Source organism: Rutilus rutilus (assembly GCF_951802725.1).
Source record: "Rutilus rutilus genome assembly, chromosome: 1".
NCBI classification, from domain to species: domain Eukaryota; kingdom Metazoa; phylum Chordata; class Actinopteri; order Cypriniformes; family Leuciscidae; genus Rutilus; species Rutilus rutilus.
The window spans coordinates 47,833,985-47,856,092 of NC_140209.1; the positions used below are offsets into that span (position 1 = coordinate 47,833,985).

Below are 22,108 nucleotides of genomic sequence, written 5' to 3' on the forward strand. Positions count from 1 at the left end.
GAAAAAAGAAAAGAATAATCTTTTAGGAAAACAATAGGGGCCAAGGGGCGCATGGCCCTAAAAAAAAAGGGAGTGCAGTACATGATTAGCTAACCGTACCTATAATGGTTCAAAGTTGTTGCTAACGGTGTATGGATGAAGGTGTTTTCAGATTATGTCCAGTCATCTGAATGAAATAAGGGTCACTGACAGACACTAAACATACAAATATCTTAAAACAATAAATTGAGTAATTACAATAATAATCTTCACTCATATATTTCCTTAAAAAAAGGATATATATATATATATATATATATATATATATATATATATATATAAACCTGGTATTGAAAAATACTTTGAAGATTTGATATTATCCAGGGCTGTGAATATGTCTACTCGTGAATATGCTACAGTACAGTAGGTGGCAGTAATTTACATCTAGAGTTAGCGTATATAGCTAAAACAAGAGAAGAAAAAGCAAGTGTAGTGAGTTGCTTTTATCCGAGTGTTTTATCGAATTTGTTTTCTTTTATACTTCGGTAAAATGTCAAGACTAGATAAGTTACACTCTAACCTGATGAAGCGAATGTCAATTGTCATTCGTGAGATTTGGGTGGAGGTGGAAGCGACGGTGAATGACTATCAAAAGGAAGCAGCCCAAACACGATCAGAAAACGCGAAGCTGAAACAACAGCTGAGTGATGTGCTGAGGAGGAATCAGGCGCTTTTAAACGGTAAATTCACTCTTAAACAACCCAGGCTGGGTGCATTTTCCCGTCAACGGCATTTTAATAGTGAAACTGACTGACACAGAAGCGTAGACGTCATTTATTTACCACTAAGTTTCTGTCACCTCACTGGCAGCCCTTCTCGTATCCAGCAATTACAATCATACAACAATAATATAATTCTAACATAGTCTGATGAATGGATATTCAATTCATTGAGGATAATAACACATTTATATTCATAAAAAGAGAAAGATGGAGGAGAGAGTGACAGTGGCCACAGCTGCAGGGTCACACGGAGAGGAAATATAGGAAAGATGTTATGAAAACTTGACCAGTCCAATGTTAATTGATCTTTTTTACTGATTTTTTTGTTTGTTTGTTTGTTTGTTTGTTTGTATTATTAAGTTATCAGTTATTTAATGTCAGTTTGTGGACGTGAATGTATCAATGCAGGTAAAAATATAGGAATTTGCAATCCATACAATAAAATGATTAATTATGATGATGTTGTATTTTGATTGCTAGATACGACAAGACCAGTGAGGTGAGAGAGAGGAAAAGAGAGTGTTTATTTTTTATTTTTTATAAATAATGAATAGAGTAACAATCACACAAATCAGGTATGTACTGTACAGGTATAAACAACTGAATTCAAACATACATTTGCTGAACATATACACTACATTTCAAATATTCAGGGTTATTAAATTGTTTTTATAGAAATTCATACTTTTATTCAGCACAAACACATTAAATTAGGTAAAAGTGACAATTAAGATGTTTGTTGTTACAAAAAAAAATATGTATTTCAAATAAATGCTGTTCTTTTCAACTTTATTCATCAAAAATCCTGACAAAAGTGTTGAGCAGCACAACTGTTGTCAACATGGATAACAATAAGAAATTTTTCTTGAGCATCAAATCATCATATTAGAATGATTTCTGAAGGAACTTGTGACACTGAAGACTGGAGTAATGATGCTGAAAATTCAGCTTTGATATCACAGGAATAAATGACATTTTAGAATATATTACAATATAAAACAATAATTTTACACTGTATTAATAATATGTAACACGATTACTGTTTTTACTGTATTTTTGATCAAATAAAGGCAGCTGTGGTAAGCATAAGACACTCATTTGCTGCATTCTTTCACTGACTAGATATATTTAAAATAATGTTGGCCACTTTTTACTGTTAACATAAGACATTTGGCATTATCAGGACCCACAAATATTCCCCCATTGCATTATTATCCATTATATTGAACATTATATATAGTAGTTTAAACGTGAATTTTTTTCATGCACAGTAATTTTCATTTTGCGTGACCTATACACAATACATCTCACACTATCCACGATACATATTGTTGCATTTCTGTATTGCGATATATTGTGACACAATATATTTTTACACCCCTAGTGAAATGTAATTCCTCAGTAGCGCTTTTAACTTTGACACCAAGCAGTCTGTCAAACAGGTTTCAATTGAATAAAACGTTCAGCCATTACAAATATTTAATTCCACACCCAAAAAGGTCACTCTCTACATCCTCATGTTGCTTAGAACTGATATACTTATGTTTGTATGCATTTCATGAATATAATAATGACCCTAGCTTCTCTTAAAATGACCAATACTGCAACTAATAACTGAAGTAAGGACTGTTTTTTCATCCTTTCTTGCTTTCACCATACAGGACAAGTCCACTATGTCTCTCCTGATGAAGCCTCACCCAAAGAATTGCCATCACGTGGGTACACGTCTCCAATCGAATCAGAAGACCTAGAGGATCAGCAAACGGAGGCCGATGACCAGAGTCAAGATTCACCTAGTGAACTGAAGCCACGCATACTAGATGCCGTTTCATCCTGTAAGACAGAGGCAGAGGACAGGGAGTCGGCGCATCAAAAAAATGCAGGTGAGCAACGACTCTTTCCTCAGTTCGACAGCTCGAGTACGGATGAGACGTGGGATGTGACTTTGCCCTCTGTTTCAACACCGAGGATTAAGATTGAGCCCGAGGACACCATCATCACAATAACATCTTCAGTCACTACTACCCCTGCCCATGCCGGTCCGTGTCAAGACTCAGAGCCCGCTCACCAGCTGAGAACAGCCAGTGACACTTCAACCACGTTGAGGAGACTGCAGCGAAAGGATCGCCTTCGCACGCGATTCACCAAACCTAGGAGGGCATCAGCGAAAGATCAGGATCATGAAGGGCCATATAAGTGTAATAAATGTGGAAGGCAGTTGAAGGACTTTGCAAAGCTGCAGCTCCACAAGAAATTACACGATAGATCCTTCATCTGTCACTGGTGCGGCAGAAACTTCTCCAAGTTCGACTACCTTCGGATGCATATGCGCACACACACCGGAGAACGGCCTTACCGCTGCAACTGGTGCTCAAAGACCTTCAGCCAGAGCGGGAACATGAGGAGACATGAGCGCACGTGCCAGAGATTCAATGAAGAACCAGCAGCGCATACGCTAGAAGACGACCAACAGCTGTCCGCCGAGTGACGAGTGCATCGTTGTTGACAGATCCTCGAGAAAGAACACCGCATTGTGACAGATATATTGGGATATTTATTATTTTAAGGACGTTAGAAGCTTCCATGTTACATAAAAAATACAGAAGGCCGATATGCTGTTTGACTAACGTTTTTATGACCTTTCCAGTTAATATGTGTGCACAAATGTCTCCAGTAAGCCAAGAAACGCTCTAAGAATGGCTTCGCTTTTCCCCTTTGAGGGAAGACCACTTTGTGTTTTGTACAGAGTACCATGAGTTACCATACTTCCAGACTGATGTTGACTATTATAAATACTCCACAGAGAGCAGTATCTAGCCTGAAATATTTTTAGGCAGTGCATAACTATAAAAATGTATATTCACTAGAAAGGAATTAATTTTAATATTTTATTCATTTCCATTATTTTTCCAGGCCTAAGCTGTGCATCTACACATCACGATTTTTAAATTATATTATGAATATTTTAAATAATATTAGGAAATGAATCCATGTGGTAGACTGAACAGAAACTTTGACTTAAGCTGCAAAATTGTCAGAAGAAAATCATGTAATTTGAGAAGATCATGACTGTCAAACACTTGAATAAACTAGATGAAATGTAATTTGACATCTCAGTTATTGTATCTGAGGAACATGTTAATGTGAGGATACTGTATAACTAGGGATGCAGTTAATGATGCCTTATCTTGGAAATATTTTACATGTCATTTAGCACATATTGTTTTATTTAAACATGTCAGTTCAAGCACTGAATCACCACAACACTGCAAGAAATGCATTTATAATGATTATAAATTATGCCGTAATTATGTCATAAATGGCCTATAATCGTCTAGCTACTGCATTTAGCCTTGTTTTTTCTTTGTATGTTAGTGTCTTCAGTTTTTATTGGTACTCTATTTGTACTGTTTCTTCAATTCATCTTTCATTGTCCTGTCTTTCTGTCCCCGTGTAGTAGGCTATACCCCAGATTTCTCCCAGGCTCAATGAGCTTATCTTCCATAATTTTGCACAAATTAAATAATTTATGTAAATGGTCCACCAATGTAAATTTCATGTAAACAGTTAACCATGTAGTTAGTAACCATAGTTACTAGAGTAATTGTCACTACTGTAAAACTGTATTAAATTAATGTTCTTCAAGTGGTGCAAGAAGCTTTCAGAATATTTGTGTAAAAAATATTTTGACTGCAGTAGTGACTAATACCAAGTTACCTCAGGTTTAAAGCAGCAACGATAATCCCATGATGGTTCATTTTTGTATCGGGAGTGAAAACCTGGGTACATTTGTCTTGGGTTGGGCCCTGTGATGATGTGACCCCACTAAGGCTCTCTCTCTCTACTCATTTTAAGGAATATTCTCAAAAGAATATGGATTTTTATTTTATTTTATTAATTGTGAAGATAATCTGTGGAGGTTCATCTCACGCAGTCGCAGTAGCATCACCAACACAGCTAGCTCAATTAAAATACTTTTAAACAAAAGTTTTTTTTTTTTTTTTTTTTGGTAAAATGTAGATTCATAAAAAAAGACAAAGAAAGAAAAATACACAATGACTTTTCAGCACCGCCCAAAGCTAATCGCAATGGAAAAATAACTGCAATAGACCTGTAGTGTTGATTAGAGGCTTTCAAACTTTTTGATGCCATGGAGCGAAATGTGATATTTGCTTTGCGAGGGACCCATTTCTTAACTATATATATATACATTTAGGTAGTAAAAAATAATGCTAGAAATATGTATATTCAATCTGAAAAAATTATTTTCATTCTTACTTTCTATTAAGGTGAAATTGTATAATTGTATTTACCCACCATAGATGTATAAACCATGTTTTTTTTTTTTTTACAGTCTATGGTATAAACCTGAAGAGAAACATAAAATATAGACTAAAGAGCCATATTATCTCATTATTATTATTATTTACAACATTTCTCTCTGAACACTTTCGTGGAGCCCCTAGCACCCCCCTGAGGCCCCAGTTTGAAACCTCCTGGCTGTAGTTACCTGACCTCCACTGCCTCCACCCAACTTGACTTGTTGACCCAGTTTGGCCACAGACAACTTATGTCAGTACTAAATTTAAAGAAATGTAACCTGACATACACACTTTAAATGTTTGAAAGCCGTGCTTATTCTTGTATGTAAAAAAGAACAACGTTTAAATTACATTTTGTTTTGACTTCCATTCGGCCAGGTTTGCGCCCCTCCCACTAATCATTTGCATAACGACTTTTTGCTCTGCAGCCGAACGGTAGCATTTCTCCTGTGCGGTAGGTGGCAGTCAGTTGTTTCCGGCTGCCTTTTTTTCTTTGCGATTAGGAGGCGAAAGGCAAACTGCGTTCATGCAACGGGGATAGTTAGCCGGTTTGGTGGTTTCTCTTTGCTGCTGAATTGCAAAGATAAAACAGCCACAATGACGAAACTGCAGCTTCTGCACCGCGCGCTGAACGAGCGTCTGATGGCCGCGGTGGAGCAGATCATGGAGATGGTCGGCGGGACGGTGCTGGAGTACGAGGAAGAGACGATCCGGGCTCGGAAAGAAAACGAGATTCTGAGACGGAGGCTCCGATGGATGGAGGGGGCTAACGTTAATCAAGCGGACTGGCCAGGTAGGACGACACCGGGATTAATGTAGTTTTTAACGAAATACGATAGCAATATGTGATGAAAACTTTGGGGGCGGAGACATGTAGGCTATGGTTGCTGGTTGCTAGTTGCTACACAGTTTTGTGCTCTTCGGTGAGATCATCTGCGTGCATTCAGCTTCTAGTATTCCACAGCAATGCATGATCATTATACAGGAAGTGTAAATATTTCCCATCTGATCCATAATGATTGCTCGCAGCTGCATTAGGCCGAAGTAAACACAGATGTGTGTTTTGTATGCCTGTTGTGTTTTCTCTCCAAAACGTAGAGGGGGCGCGCAAAAAAGAGACACCCCCCTCTAGAGTCCACTGGAAAAAAACATCTCCAGTCAAAAACTAAATATATTTAGCATTTCCTTTTGGGTTACATCTGCACAATTCACCTACAGCTACTTAGTTTCTTGGGTTGAAAACAGAAGTCGCACTTGATCTCATCAAATGGTTGCTGTTTGGTTTCTTTAAATTCTCAGGCCCATCAGAACCCATTACCCTTTCCATCCCAGACGAGTCCAATCCATCCCCACAAGATGAGTGTGCTGTCAACTTTGGATGTGGACAAGAGTCGGGACCTCTTGTAGTCAAAACTGAGACTGCTGATCACCCCCTCTACAGCGCCACTACATTACCTCAAAGCGCTGATCAGGGATCTGACGTTGCTGGGACAAGCACTGGTGTTTCCTATGGCCTGGCTGACGGTATGACCTGGGACTCTGCCCAAAGTTACATGGCCCCTCTGGACTTTGATCCAACTTCGGGTACCACCAGGGTCATGCACTGGAGAGGGTACAACAGAAGGCAGAGGATGTCCTTCGCCTGTCCAGACTGTGGTAAAGTCTTTGGAAAGGAACAGAGGCTGCTGATTCATATGCGGATCCATTCCACTGAGAGGCCGTACAAGTACCGCCGGCGCAAGGCGTTCTTCTACGGTGACAATAAGAAAAAGAAGAAACAGCAAGCCCTTTCTCAGGTAAACATCAGCACGGTAATTGAAGTCAACATGACAGAATTTACCCCTTTTCATTTTTTGTCTTATTGGGAAGCAGAAGCGTTCTGTTATTCTGCTTCATTTTTCACATTGAACATATTTATTCACTTTGAAATATGTCGTTTTAAGTAGTAAAATATCTTGCAAATGCCATTTAAAATTCACTAGGGTAAGGGCACAATGTAACAGGACCATATTGGTTAGCCGATATTATAAGCATTTTATTATTATCCATATGAGCTGACATTGTATATTTAATTGTACATGCTCATGTCCCCAATATTTACATTTTACTGTAGATTACCTCTTCTTCTAATGCTTACCGGTACATTAAAAAAAAAACTAATTTAATAACACATGTTAAATTTAATTTTAGCAAATACAAAAATTAATGATACTGTGTTGTGGTGATGCCTAAATCATTTAGTTCATTTGAGTTTTTAGTGTTTTATTTTTAACTCCTTTGGACAAAATAGTATGCAATTGTAATATCAGTTTTTAATATAGAATTTTAAAATATCTTAATATACAGAAAACTAAAAAATAAAGTTCTTTTAATTGTAAATTGAAGAGGTACTAATATGGTAGATTAGTCATATACCATGAAAAAAACACTACAATATGGGAGGGCTAATTAATGCATGCTTAATGTTAGTGTTGTGTTTCTCTCACGCACAGCTATCAAGAGGAATAGTGGATGATCTGTCGGATTGCTCTGAGCACACCAACAGGAGTAGCGCATCACCCAAACGGCTAGCAGTTACTGCACCCGACCAAGAAGAAGAGCCTGAGTCTACTGAGAGCGACCACAGCAGTGATAATGAACCAGAAAACAGAACTACTACCCCTGTGCATCATCGAAGCAAGAAAAATGGTGGAGCAAACCAGATGCGGTGTCATTGCCCTCACTGCCCTGATCGGGTGTTCGCTCGGCCCTGTCAGTTAGCCATGCACATGAAGACCCACACGGGCAAAGCTCTTGTAAACCTTCCCGATGAGATGATGGATGTGAAGATGAAACCACCCAAGGTATTGCACTTCATGTTCTCAAGCGTAAGAAATAGTGTTTGTAGAGATGAGTACATGGATTTTTTTTTTTTTTCTTTCCTTCACACATAAGCCCTATCAAGGATGTAAAGAAATAGAGGAAAATAAATCAGTCATTGAAAAAGCTATCATCAACCACTATTCTGAATATTTGGGGTGATGTGTGGGACAGATCTGGGCTTTGTAAACATTGTGTGACTGATCACTGAAATCTAAAACTGCTGTAAAATGTATAATGTTATTTGATACAATACGAGGCAAAAATTTTTTTATAAACCGGGCACAGCTAGAGATCTCACACCACACATTTTGAAGTACTGGTTGACCAAGATGGGTTTTTTAATGGCCGATGCTGATACCTAGAAAGTAGGTTGGCTGATATTCAATGATAACAAATGTCCAAGAACTTGATGAAATGAGAAACATTTACTCAAAATTCACAAAACAATTGTAAACTTTCTTTAAATAGACTTTATTTACTATCCATTTACACAAAGCAGTCAGTACAATTTGTGGGGGATAAGCACTTAATGGTTACTGGCCGATACATGTTATCTCAAAATAAGCAAATAGTAGGCGATTCATTGGTCTGGCTCTGGCCAATATATACGTTTTTGCCTTTTATAAGTGAGAAGTTCATCAGTTTTATCGTGAACTAATTGGCACCAAAGTGTATGAAAAATGACCCCTCCATAGTAGTTCAATGAATTCTAAGATAGTAAGCACTTATCTTAGGATGAACTGAACACGTTTGTACAGCTACAGCCAATCTACGAAGAGAACAAGAAAGCAACTACTGAAGCGGATGCAGTTTAAACGGTGAGTTTGAGGTCAGAATTGAAAGTTATGAAAACAAGAGCTGGTGTGTTGCTCGAAACACACGCAGTTCAGGTTATTTGATTTGGGATCAAACTGATTGCAGCCTTTTGTGCATAACAATCATATCAGCTATAGCTAAGTAATCATGTTCATTTTTCTGCCAGACAGTGTATTTTATGGAACAAGGCAAGCTTTAAGAGTGGATTATGGGTTTATCAAAAGCTGAATTGAAGAACAAGGAAAATGTACTGTAACTGTACCAATTTTATCAGCTGATAGTACTACATTGCTAGTCATCTACTACATGAAAAGAAGGAAATGCTGAGGGATGTTTATCAATACAAGGCAATCTGACATTTGCACTCTAGAGAAATAAACAGGGACTAAAAGTATAACATTAGTTACATTTATCTGAAAACATTGACTGGTTATGGCAGTAGATTTTAGCGATAAGATGGATCAAGCACTATTGATTATAGTTGTAATATATAGCATTTTATTCAACTGCTGTTTATCATTGGCAGATTTTTAAATCATGCAGTGCTTAAAAGACCATTTATGAGAAAATAGTTTATGGAATATAAAAAAAATAATAATTCAGTGGTGTATCCTGAGGGACCCCTGGTTGAATACCCTGGCTATAAAGCATTAAAACTACTGTAGTCAACATTTGAAGTGGATCAGAACCTTTCATCAAAGTTATACATGAATTTTGAACAATACCTGTTGTCTTAGGACAACTTTGATTAACTTTTTTTGATCCACTTCAAATGTTGACTACTGTAGTATTACCAGTGAGCTGAAGAACATACTGTTGGATAATTTTATTATTAAATTCTTGTTGTTACTATCAAGTCAATTATTATTATTATTATTATTATTAAATGTTTGGATAATTTTCATTTTGTAGGTCTGCTTTAACCCCTGCATTTAAGTCATTAAAGCCATTTCTACAACTGAAGGCATTCAGTATGTTTATAATATATTTAATGCAAACAAGTATCACAGCTAAAGTGTAACGCAAAGCTTATGCATGTTTTTCTCATTGATTCACAGGTGGCATGTGCACCACAACGCTGTTTTAGCAAAGTTTGGGACTACTTCTCAAAAGATGCATATGGTGAAGTCTTCTGCCATCAGTGTGCAGCCAGAGTTAGCCAGGGGTCCAGCAAGGCGTCTCAGAAGAACACCTCTAATTTGTGGTCTCATCTTAGAATAAACCACCGACAAGCCTATTTAGAGGCGAAAGGGTTCAGCCGACCGGTCAATATGCTGATCAATACAACTCAGATTAAATTGGAGCATTTTGAGCCAGAAGAACATGTTGCAGAAGTAAAAAGTGAGATAATGAAGGTCTTGATACCAGAAGAACCATCAAATGGAAATGTGTAAATATGTATATAATAAAAATAAAAAAACTTTTTTTTACCTGTATATACAAAAAAGAAAATCACAACCTTTTTTTTTATCATGTACCATTTGTGTATATAAACAGTGCAGTTGAAATGCAGTGGTTTTAATAAAATTAGTTTGAAATAAATAGTTTTTCAGTCGTTTGAGTCATTTCTGTGGGTGGTTTGGCGGTTTACAACACTAACATATTTTTCATTGAAATGCTATGACATTTTGGTGTTGGTGTCGGTGTCAGTGCATGATGCTTTCAAGTTCACTGTTAAAGACCGTGTATAAATATGCTGTGACTTTGTATGACTTCTGTAAAACATACAGACATTATTCATTCACTTTCACATCCAGGGCTTATTACACTTGGAGCTCATTGCATATGTCTTTCCTTGCTTCTCTCATTGTTAATTGGACTTGCATTTCTTTCAGAAGCAAAGAAAAAATGATGCAGTGAAGAAGGCCAAAGTTATTGGCAAAAGTGAGCTCCATTGTCCAAAGTGTGACAAAGTCTTCGCTTTGGCAAGCAGGTTGCGTTTCCACATGAAGTCCCATAAGGCTGAAAGGGCTTTATTACGCAAAACTCTTAAGATGCCAATCCAGAGTGAGGTACCTGCTTACACAATGCATCATTTTGATCTGGATATGTGATCATTTCAATTCATGTTTTCCTATTAATTTTTGATTTTTGTATTTCTCTTAGCCATCTAAAGAAGAAAATACGGAGGCAGTACCTAAAACTACGGAAGTACAGAATTTGCCAGAGCTAAAGAAAACGTTCGCCTGCCCACATTGTGATAAAGTGTTTATCCGTGAAGGATGGCTGAAGCCGCACATTCGCTCTCAACACTGGAATATAAAGAGGAGGCGTCGTCCGTTTGGAATCTTCCTTGACAGTAACCTGACAAAATCACAACAGCCTTACTACCAGGTTGGTTTTCAGATTTGTAATTAAATAGGTAGATGTTACTATATACTTTTTAAGACACTGATAATTGTTTAGCTTTTATTTCTACATAATAACCCAAACTCCTTTGTACTGATCGAAAAGCATAATGGCACAACTGTAAAACAGGGAGTCACTAAGGAGTCGAAAAAAAAGAATAAAGAATCATCAAAGGTCAACGCAAAACCAAGTCAATCAAGTGATGAGTCCTATCTGGTTGTTGCTGGTTACCACCAGGTTGGTTTTTTTTTAGATTTGTAATTGAATATGAAAATGTTACTGAATACTTGCTGAGACACTGATAATTTTTTTAGCTTTTTTTTTGTATAATAACCCAGACTCCTTTTTTATTGATTGAAAAGAAATTGCGCAAGCGCCCAACTGAGACACAGGAAGTCACTAAGGAGTTGAAAAAAAAAAATGAAGAATCAAAAAAGGTCAACGATAAACAAAGTCCATCAAGTGAGGAATCTAACCTGGTTGTTGATGTACCGCAAATCACTACAGATGAGGCAGAACAAAGTGCAGATCTTCCTAAAAGGGGCACAGATGAATCTAAGTGCGCTCCTGAGCAATCAAATAAAGACGCTTCAGACTCTGACGGAGAAACATCAAGTGCTACAAAACCGAAGAGGATGTTTCCGTGCAAAGTATGTGGCAAAGAGTTTGTTCTGGAAAAGAGGTTAAAGAAGCACTCAAGGACACACCAGGGACGTAGGTTGCAGGATGAAAAGAAAAGGAAAAGAGAGCAATATCTAGGGGAAAAAAAGCTTATGGAACAAGCAGGAATGAGATTGGGGGAGGAGGAGAAGAAAGAGAGGCTTGATGATAAGACGTCAACAAGTAACCTCAACCCAAATACGGTATGTGTCTTACAAAAACCTGAAGAATGATCCACATCCGTCTTTACATTTTCATAGTTTTAAATGACTTTAAATCAACCAGAAGACAATCAGAAAATTCAGGAACCTAATAAGCACCTTCAAGGCTAATAATGTCTTTTTGAAGGAACTTTTACTTATTTTCCTATTTTAGAAATATTTTTTGGTGAAGGCACTCATTACATAGATTAGCCCCTGCACAAATATGTATTAAATATTTTTTTTTTTTTTTTTTTCGTACCCCTTCAGCAGAAACCTCAAGGATCCCCAAACAAAGAGTTACGGAAAGACAAAACCAGAGGTCAAGGGCCACTACCCTGCCCATTTTGTGGCAAAGTTTTTGCTTGGGAAATGCGGCTTTTGATGCATATGCAGATTCATTGTGGCGAGAAACCATACTCATATCGGCAGCGCAAGAAACGTTTTTATGGAGACTTGAAAAGGGGCCAACTCCCTAAATTCCATAATCAGGAGGTAGGAGAGACTATGCGATATTCATTTTGACCGATTGATTCTTCCAGTTTTATTTCTTCAAGGAAAAAGAGGAATTATTTGTGCAATGAATCCTAGGTCATGTTGACCCAAAGAGCTGTTGTTCAAGTCATTATGAAATTGGTTGATTGTCGATTTCCCTCAATACAGACTCCGGAGAACAACAGTGACAAGTCTGAAGAATCCGTGGGTGAAGAAACAGGGAACGAGGACGAATCTGCACATCTGAGCAGCAGTACGACACGTGCAGTGTCTGGAGCTCTCGCAAGCAGCACTGAGACCACTGGAATGGAGGACCGTACTGGCAGCCTCGGCCTTCTACCTCAGACAGCTATTAAGAAGCCTACCACCTGCAATAAGAACAATCAAAGAACCAAACCTGAACTATTCAGAGATATCTTGAGCCAATTCAATTTACAGCCAAGGATTGTTCTAGAACCAATTATGACTAAATTCAAGCACAGGGAAGTTCCTAAAGAGGTTGCATCTCCACAGCATGATTCTCAATCAGAAGTAGAGCTTGATAACATTGGGGGCCCACCGGCCGTTGAATCCTCTGAGAAAACAAAACAAAACACAGAGTGTCAACAAGAAGAGGACGATGACTGTTATTTTTCTGGTGTTACCGAGAAAACAGCCATAAACCAGCTGCCGCTGATCATAATTGATGATGAACCAGAGCAGACAAAAGCAAGAACTTCTGCCGAACATGCTCAAGCTGAATGTGGAAGAATGAAGTGTGATTCCAAGTGTGACTGTAATAACATTTCTACTATGACATTAACTGTAATGCCACAGACTAGCGATTTAAGGTCTTTGTTCAAGAAAACTAGTTCTGGTGACATGCAGAAGAAAACTGACTCGGAATCAGTTTGTGTTGTCGTCTCAGATGGTGAAGAAAATGTCGATGAAGATGTGCTGAATTCTTCCAGAGGTTTAGATGAAAAGAAAATTGCCTCAGTGCCTAGCGTTCAAAATGAACAGTCAGATGTGGGCAGCAATCCTGGTGAAAATCCTTCCAGCGACTTCATTTGTCCAGCTCCAGATGCAATTGAATCCATCAATACTGATGAGTCCACTTGTGCGCATGACAAATCTATTGACAGTGCCTCAAAACATACTGATATTGAGGTTGTAACAAGTGAAAGAAATGATCAGAATATCTCAACTGACCCACTCACCAGAGACCAGATGGCTTCTATTACCATCAGACAAACAGAGGACAACCTCATGAGTTCAATGGAGAATAAGTCATGTCAAACATCTAATATGGCATTTGCTGGTCATGCATCGAAATCAGAAGTCAACGATGACAAGAAACTGCTAGAGATGGAGATTGTCAGTGGCGATGAGACAAAAAATAAGAAACTGTGTGAGCAACCAGGTATGCAGTAATAGCAGATTAAAAAGTACAACACGGACTCAAAAGTAAATCTGTTGTTAATCAATCTGTGGAAATTTAAAGCGATATGTAAATACATGAACAGAGAAATCTGAATTATAATTAATTATATACTGTTTTCTTAAAAAAGTTTCTTAATGTCAGATGTCAGAATCTGTTCTGGATGCTTCAACTGACATCTCAGGGAAGAATGAACCCTCTGTACAAAATGTTAGTTATTTGTGAATAAAAAGTTCTGAAGAATTTGTAGTGCTCTCAAACTCTTTTACAACCTGTCAGATCTGACAGTAACAAGACTGCACAAAAAAAGTAAGCACTATTTTGTCAATCTAATGGAAGGCATGTAGAAAGATAGAACTGCACTTAAAGTGTGATCACACAAGAGAACCTGTGTGTTGACAAAGACTGTAAAAAAAGGAACGAGTTATTGAATAGTTTCACAGTTGCAGAAAATCAAGCAACCTAGAGACTCTAAAATGGATTGCAATGCAGATGTTGTTCACTGCATTTTTTGCCAGAATTGGCAAAATCGATGGAACTAATTTCGGGAACATGCTCTGATGTTTAAGCACAACAGGAACCCAGCCGCCTCCTGCAAAACCCAGGAAGCTGTTGAAATCCAGCTTCAGACGTGATCAGCGTCTCCAGACTTTTAGAGCCTACTAATGCTCCTTTTATCTAATATCAAACCCTTGGAAATGTGAAGCAAAGGACAACCATACTCTAGACGCAAGTCCCCCAGTTCTAGTAACAGCCCAGCTCAGAAGATTTGCGATCCGGAACCCTCAAGCCCTCCCAATCTTGACTCTAGCCAGTATCCTGCCTCAAAAACCAATTATCCAAAAGTGGAGGTGCCTCTTGTCTCTAACAGCAGCACAGCTCAAAATGACATTGATGCACAATCCTTAAGTCCACCTGTTCTAGATCCTTGCCAGTGTGTTGAAATAATTATCCTCATTTGGAATCTTCATTTAGTACAACAAGGAAGACTACCAGATCAGCCATCAAACAAGACTCCCAGATCAGCCGTCTAAAAGAAGTCAAAGAAAAGTTGTCCAAGTTCTCATTCTCAGGTTGTTTGCTTTTTTTTTTTTTTATTGAATAGTGTTTTGTTTTGATTTTGCAATGCAAGTTTTTGTTGCTATTTTAGGTGTAAAAAAAGTGCAGCTCTTGAGTGCTAATATGCAAAAACTGACCATGCAAAGCATTTTGACTGATTTAATTAATTGAATTTCTTATGCTCTTTTAATGCTTTTATTAATTAGAGCTTCTTTGCAACAACAGGGTCCTGAATGCCAAAGCAGTTCCACGGATGACTTACTGAAGATACATCACTGCTGTTACTGCAAGCAGCCACACTATAGAATGATGGATCATCTTCAGTCAGTTCATCCTAATGAGCCAGAGGTGGCAAAAGCTCTTACCTTTGACAGGAACTCACAAGAAAGGGAACATCTCTTTAACCTCCTTCAAACTAAGGGAAATGTTCTACACGGCACTAATGTTGTTCAAAGTAGTAAACAAGATTCAAAACCATTTAGGATGTTTGCTTCAGACTGCTCATTTGATGATAGTGTTTATTGCATCTATTGTTTAGGGTTATTTAGCAAGAAGTCTTTTGCTACTCATTTAGAGCAGTGCAAGGGCAAATCAGTTGACAGAGCTGAAGATAGCTGCGGTGAAATTCCTCCCGATGCTGGGCCCATTCCTTCAACTCCCACTCTTACTTCCCTATGGAGTCCAGAAGAGATTGATGCTGATCTAGATCCATCAGGTTTTTATTGCCTGAATACCACCTATGAATCAGAGCAGCTAAATTTGTATAATGAACGAGAAAGTTCTTCCCGTCAAGATGTCACATGCAGTGTTGGGCAACCAGATGTCTCAAGTCCAAATAAGGAGGTTAGAAATGATGGGCAGACAGAGGGTGCTAAATTACAATTCAAACGTTCTCATGAATATGAAGTCAGCTATGATTTTAAGTCGGATAATTTTTCAACTCCAAGCCCTGGTCGAGAATCGACAGACTGCAAGAATGAAGAAATAAGTATCCCAATATATGATGTTGCTCAAGAAAGGACGATGACAGAAAATGACGTTCTCAGAAATCCGTGTGATGACTTCAGTCCACCTCACTGCAACCAAACTGTGTCCAATGACAGCGTGAAAACTCAAACCTATGGAACACGAAGGAAGAGGAAGAGGCGCTCACGTGTCCAAAATGAGGTAAATATCATCGTTAAATGTGGCATTCTGAGTTTTGTTCTTCAGGACTCCCTATTATTAGATTCTTTACATTGAAGGATATTTTAAATCAGTTGGTCATATTTACATACTTTTTTTTTTTTTTTTTATACTGGTGTGTAAAAAAATTCCATGGGCTGGTTGCACCAGCTGGACATAAAAAAGTTGGGTGCAAGTTGAATGCGTCCAGCCTTCCGATAAATATTTACACCTGTTGCACCAACTAAAACTACGGCCAGGCGCAACTACGCCCAGCATAGACAATTCGTGTCCACTCGGACACATTCTACCCCAGTGCTAGTTGAGATGCCATTCACGATATAGTTACAAACTTAGATTTGCTAATAATTAAGAACTGACTTTGATTGACATAACAAATGAAGCCACTGTGCCATCTAATTTCAATGAACAAACGTTAGCTAACGGGTCAGCGTTTATCCGAAGTCTCCCCGTATATTCTTACAACGCAGACGCATGTAAATGGTTATTATACATCCTAGGCATGTAAAAAGTTGGAAAATGTCAAACTACAGCAAACGTCAAAGTGCATATTCTGAAATCTTCTTCCTCTTGTCTGAATGTTAATGTATGGTGAATGAAATGTCTATAACAGTACTTTTGATGAACAAAGGTTAAGCTGTGGTTTTCTGTTTTTTCCTTTTGATTGTATAGTCACTGATCATGGATTATGACTTGCTGGGTGAAGGAGAGACGCCCAATTCAAAAATACATGTCTGCCAGCACTGTAGGGCAACTTTCTGCACCTCCTACACGCTGCGCAGACATGAATACACTCACACAGGTCAGTGTGCATAACCCTTTTTAACACGCATATTATAATATTGCAACTCCAAAGCAAGCTAGTCACAGACAAGAATCAGGGTCATTCTCATGCCTCTGTTTTTTAATTTTCATACAGGTGAGAGGCCATTCTGGTGTCATCACTGCAATATGGGATTCATCCAGAAGTATCGCCTTTTAAAGCACACATTTGCATACCATGGTGAATTTATTAGTTGTTTTGATAGTTGCTAAATTTTTATTTCACTTTTATCAGGGTTTCCGAAAAGAAGTCTTAATTCACCCTAACACAAGTCAAGGCCTTTAAAAAGGACTTAAATCAGAGCAGAAAGTCCTAAGGCCGGGACGCACCAAGCCGACGGTCGGTTGTCGACCAACGTCGGGCCATCGGTGAGCGTCTGTCGGGCTAGTTTTTGAGGTGTGCTCCACACATCGGCGTGTAGTTACAAACTTAGATTTGCTAATAATAAAGAACTGAATTTGATTGACATAACAAATGAAGCCAGTTTGCACGATTCAGCTTGTTCAATCGGCATCGGTTAGAGTGGAAACGTGAATATTTTCATAAAAACATGAGCTGCTTAAAATAAAGAAAACTATCAACATAGCTGATATTCAAAATGGTAAGCAATTGTTGCTTTGTTTTTCGTTTCGTATATCTCGTATATCCTTGTTTCTGTTTCTCAGTTTGAATGATGAATATAGACTACTGATACCTGCTGATATAAGACAGTTAATTTCTTACACGGAGAACTCACATGCTAGTTTGCAGTTGGCTGTACTCTGCTGTGTTCATGTGCAGCTTTTTGGTCCAGATGCAGCCGACGCAAGGCGACACACCGTCGGTTTCCGTCGCTAGTTCTTTGAAGTCGGCTTGGTGTGTCCCAGGCTTTAAATTCATGAAGTTATGGCTTTAAATGTTGCATGAATTGCAAAAAAATGAATGTCTTTCACCGTATTTTTGTCCTGTTTTCAAATACAAACTTCTAAACATCTTTAAATCAAGATACATTTACTTGAGATGCAAATGTAAAATGTACAGTTAAACAAAACAAGAACAAATATCTGTCAATGAGTAATGAGAACTTCACTTTGTCCATTGGCAGATGTTGTTCTTGTTTCAATCAAACTCACTTAATTTAAGAATCTTTAGACATTTGCACTAAAAACAAGACAAAAACACTAAGGAACAACATCACTTTTTTTGCTGTGTGATCAGAAGGCACAGTGAAAGTTATTTCTATGTTCTAGTGGTTGGGAGCAGAGTGATTGAAGCTATTACTTTTGTAAAATGAATAATACAACTCATTGGGCCTCATTTATCAATCTAACGTAGAAACAAGCGCAGTTCCGAGAGCAGAAATCATCTCGTGACAGGGTTCATGTGTGATTCATGAAACATTCGTATACCACCAATCCCATCCTACGAATGATCGGACATTGATAAATGTGGCGGCTGAAAACAATCATTATTTAAATATCACACCCATATAAATTCACATTTTAGAAGCCTCGTCCCTAGAGTTTACAACATGGAGAAATGTAACATGGCCAATGTTCATGAGTAATCTCATGAAAGAGAAATTGATCTTACACAAACACCCATTAGCCTCATAATTGATCAATTTAATAAAATAAATACTTTATTAATGTTATGGATAAGCTAAATGACACGCTGTCAATAGAATATTTTACCATTGGCAACACATTTTTAAATGATGAACATGTAGCTTACTGGCTTCAAATGTTTTCATTCCGGTCAAAATGCTCTCATAACGGTTCTCCGCCATTACTATTATGTACGCAAGTTCACGCTAACTCAAAAAAGTTTTGATCGTAGCCACCGTTTTGCGTGAAAATGACTGTGCGGCCAGTTGTTTGTCATGCGTTCGTTTCATAAATGAGGGCCATTGTTTCTCCCTATGAATTTATATTTAGAGAACATATTGATATATTGTGTTCCCTTCAAATTATTCCTTGCATATTATTTGCCTTCATAAAACCTGCAGAAACCTGGTTTTATGTAATTCATCAAAATGAGAAATTTGCATGTTTTTTGTTTTGTTTTTTTGTCTTCAAGGGGAAACGTTAACTAGCACAGACCAGCAAAAACTGAAAAGGCCAAAGAGAAGAATCCAAGGTGGAGAGACGTCGGTGAAGGATGAAGCTAGCCTGGAGGTAAAGTGATTTATTATTCTTTTTGTCTTAAATAGATCTTTATTCTTATTAGAGAACAGAATGAATTTTTTTTTTTTTTATTGACAGCCATCAGCAAAGAGTCCAAAGGATTTACCAGATGCTGTTAATGATGACACTGAGGGAAAGGTTACGGCCACAAAGCAAGGTAAAGTTTCTGCTTGTCATGAAACATGCATAAAGAGCATCAAAAGTCCCAAGCATAACAGGGTTCCTCTGGGTCATTAAAAAAATACGTTTGAATCTGTATTTTTTTTCTGCCAGACATTAAATTTTGAGATTGTCTTAAATACGATTGAAAAATATAGCCGTTTAGGCTTAGTCGCAAATCAACATTGTTACGTTGTCTTGTTTACGTTTGTGACATTTTGCACTCCTCACCAGAGGTGCGTGTGGGAGGGTGTGTAAAATAGTCTGTAAAACAAGGTGTTTTGAGTTTTAACGATATGCTGACTTTATCTAATATGTCACTCACTTTGCAAAAAACTAACAAAAATATGCATTAGGAGTGCATGTATTATTCACTCTGTGATGTAGCCTATTGTTATGCAGTTAGAATGCCTCCAAAACTCAGGGTATGTGGGGTCATTTTTGCCCCCAGTTCTTGCCTTATATTGATTAATTCTAACGGAAAATTCCAAATGAAACCACAGCTGAACCGTTGTGGGACAATAGATAGCAGTGCTTCATTAATGAATGAATGATTTAATGACTTAGTCATTAGGCAGAGTGTCCACCAAAGCGTTTTAGCCAGCTGAAAATGCCTAGCTGTGGGGGAGCATGTCCACCCTGATTCGGCTGATGACCTGAGGGAGCAGAACTACCGGAGGGAAGGCATAGAGGCACAAAAGAGGCCACCTGTGGGCCAATGCGTCCTTTTCCTTCGAAAAGAATATCAGACAGTGTGTATTCTCTTCCGACGCGAAGAGATCCACTTCCGATTAGCTGTCCGTCAGGAGGTGACGTCTCCATTCCCCTGGGGGCGGTCCGTTCCGGGATAGAATATCTGCTCCAGGTTTAATGGCATATTGAGTGGAGATTTTCCTGTGCCCACAGGAGGAGGCAGCGTGCCAGTCTGTTCAGAAGAAGGGACCTGAGTCCGCCCTCATGACAGCCTCGGGGGAAAAAACACTTTGGTGGACACACGGCCTTAAGACAGACACAGTCACTTGCTTGGTTCCTGAATGAATCAGCGTTTGAATGCATTTGAATGAATTAGCTGTTGAATAAATTAACCTCTAATAAGGTTATAAAATGTGCCTTTTACAAAGGTAAAAATGCCCCTGGAAAGCAATTTAAGGGGGCAAATATGGCCCCTTAATGGGAAAAGTTAATGGATTTTAAAATCTTCAAGAGTCAGCTGTCCACGACAGGCCTAAACCAGACACACTTAGCAAAATATCATCTAATTATCGTTATTGTCAAAATGCATGAAAATATAGATCCGGACCCTTAGAGTACAGTATTCATTTTTTTATATCTTCAGGTCTTAAAAAGGTCTTTAAAAGCCTAAAATTGCAGCAACCCAAAGTATATTTTGCTCAGTGTTTGAAGGTTATAATCTTTTACCTGTCTGAATATGCTTTTGTTTCAGACACAGAAGCGAGAGGGTTCCACTGGGAAGAAGCAGGACACAAAGACTATGAGACAGATTGCTAGAAGTTATCGTTTACATCTTAGTGTTGCTTTTTTAAAAGTTACAACATATTTGTTTTATTTGTGTTGTAAATATGTTTTACAATGTTGCCTGAATCTGAAAATGTTAAATAATTTTATGGAATGGTTCATTTCAGCCTGTTGTATTGTACAGATCATAGCATATGTTTATTAACTAACTCCAGATTGAGAATAAAAACAAAGGTTAGAGAAATCTAAGGGTGTATTGTTTTGTTTTGTTTTGTTGCGTGTGTGGGGAAACATATCTCTCATACTGATGCATACATCTCTCATACAGCTAAAAATGCTTTATTAGCTGGTTGTCCTGCATCCTCAATAAACAAGCTACAGTTAGTCCAGAATGCCGCCGCTAGAGTGCTTACTAGATCAAGAAAATATGATCATATAACACAGATTTTATCATCACTGCATTGGTTACCTATAAAGTTCCGTATTAATTACAAGGTATTGCTACTGACTTATAAAGCCCTAAACGGCTTAGCTCCAGTCTATTTAACGGATCTTCTATCGCCCTATAATCCATCGCGCTCTTTAAGATCACTAAATTCAAGGCTTTTGGTCATACCTAGGATATCCAGATCCACCAAAGGAGGGAGAGCATTTTCACATTTAGCCCCAAAACTCTGGAATAGTCTTCCTGATAGTGTTCGTTGCTCAGACTCGCTCTCCCAGTTTAAAACTAGATTAAAGTCGCATCTCTTCAGCCAGGCATTCATATAATATTTTTAATCTTACAGTTCAAATTACAATCCGGCCTCTAGTTAAGAAACGCCAGAGGAGAACTGGCCCCCGACTGAGCCTGGGTTCTCCCAAGGTTTTTTTTTTTTTCTCCATTGGGTCACCTGATGGAGTTTTAGGACACCATTAGGTCACTTGATGGAGTTTTTTGGTTCCTTGCCACTGTTGCCTTTGGCTTGCTCAGTTGGGGATATTTTGGGGATATTTAATTTGATTTTATCAATCAATAAATTCCACTAGAAACAAACCTTGCTGTATTATTTTAATTTAATACTGTGAAGCTGCTTTGATACAAACTGTATTGTGAAAAGCACTATACAAATATACTTGACTTGACTTGATGCAACTTATGACGGTTTGCTTACAATACAAGCTCATAAATGTCTCATTCCAAAGTTGAGACACTAGACATAATGAATTATATTTTGAGAAATTGTTTAATTGTTCATTATTATACACTACCGTTCAAAAGTTTGGGGTTGATAAAGAGTTTTTAATGTTGAAAAAATAAGTCTCTTATGCTCGCGGAGGCTGCATTTATTTGATCAAAAATACAGTGAAACAGTT

The 22,108-nt window shown here is 38.0% G+C and overlaps 2 protein-coding genes across 12 annotated transcripts; both read left to right on the forward strand.

Annotated features, from left to right (window-relative positions):
* The first annotated feature begins 381 nt into the window (after positions 1-381).
* Positions 382-3,865, forward strand: LOC311288358 (uncharacterized protein). The gene is made up of 2 exons (XM_084405723.1): positions 382-719; positions 2,423-3,865. The coding sequence occupies exons 1-2, from the start codon at positions 530-532 to the stop codon at positions 3,247-3,249; spliced, it is 1,017 nt and encodes a 338-aa protein (XP_084261849.1). The 5' UTR covers positions 382-529; the 3' UTR covers positions 3,250-3,865.
* Positions 3,866-5,513: 1,648 nt separating this feature from the next.
* Positions 5,514-20,999, forward strand: LOC311289225 (uncharacterized protein). 11 transcript variants are annotated; one of them, XM_084407059.1, is made up of 12 exons: positions 5,514-5,876; positions 6,383-6,879; positions 7,576-7,926; positions 10,597-10,773; positions 10,868-11,095; positions 11,240-11,347; positions 15,170-16,111; positions 16,802-16,931; positions 17,049-17,132; positions 19,011-19,108; positions 19,196-19,274; positions 20,721-20,998. In XM_084407059.1, exons 1-12 carry the CDS (start codon positions 5,681-5,683, stop codon positions 20,783-20,785), a joined length of 2,955 nt encoding a protein of 984 aa, XP_084263185.1. In that variant the 5' UTR covers positions 5,514-5,680; the 3' UTR covers positions 20,786-20,998. The 11 variants fall into 11 exon arrangements, with proteins under 11 accessions (XP_084263185.1, XP_084263182.1, XP_084263184.1 ...); XM_084407058.1 differs by having other exon boundaries at positions 5,525-5,876; positions 11,216-11,347; XM_084407060.1 differs by having other exon boundaries at positions 5,525-5,876; positions 11,216-11,347; positions 20,183-20,993.
* Positions 21,000-22,108: the final 1,109 nt, after the last annotated feature.

Bases quoted from the DNA above. Each gene is read 5' to 3' on its own strand.
- LOC311289225 (XM_084407051.1), top strand. From the start codon at position 5,681: ATGACGAAACTGCAGCTTCTGCACCGCGCGCTGAACGAGCGTCTGATG. The intron at 6,880-7,575 runs GTAAACATCAGC...TCTCACGCACAG, and splicing joins AACAGCAAGCCCTTTCTCAG to CTATCAAGAGGAATAGTGGA. The intron at 11,348-11,472 runs GTTGGTTTTTTT...TTGATTGAAAAG, and splicing joins TTGTTGCTGGTTACCACCAG to AAATTGCGCAAGCGCCCAAC.
- LOC311288358 (XM_084405723.1), top strand. From the start codon at position 530: ATGTCAAGACTAGATAAGTTACACTCTAACCTGATGAAGCGAATGTCA. The intron at 720-2,422 runs GTAAATTCACTC...TTCACCATACAG, and splicing joins GAATCAGGCGCTTTTAAACG to GACAAGTCCACTATGTCTCT.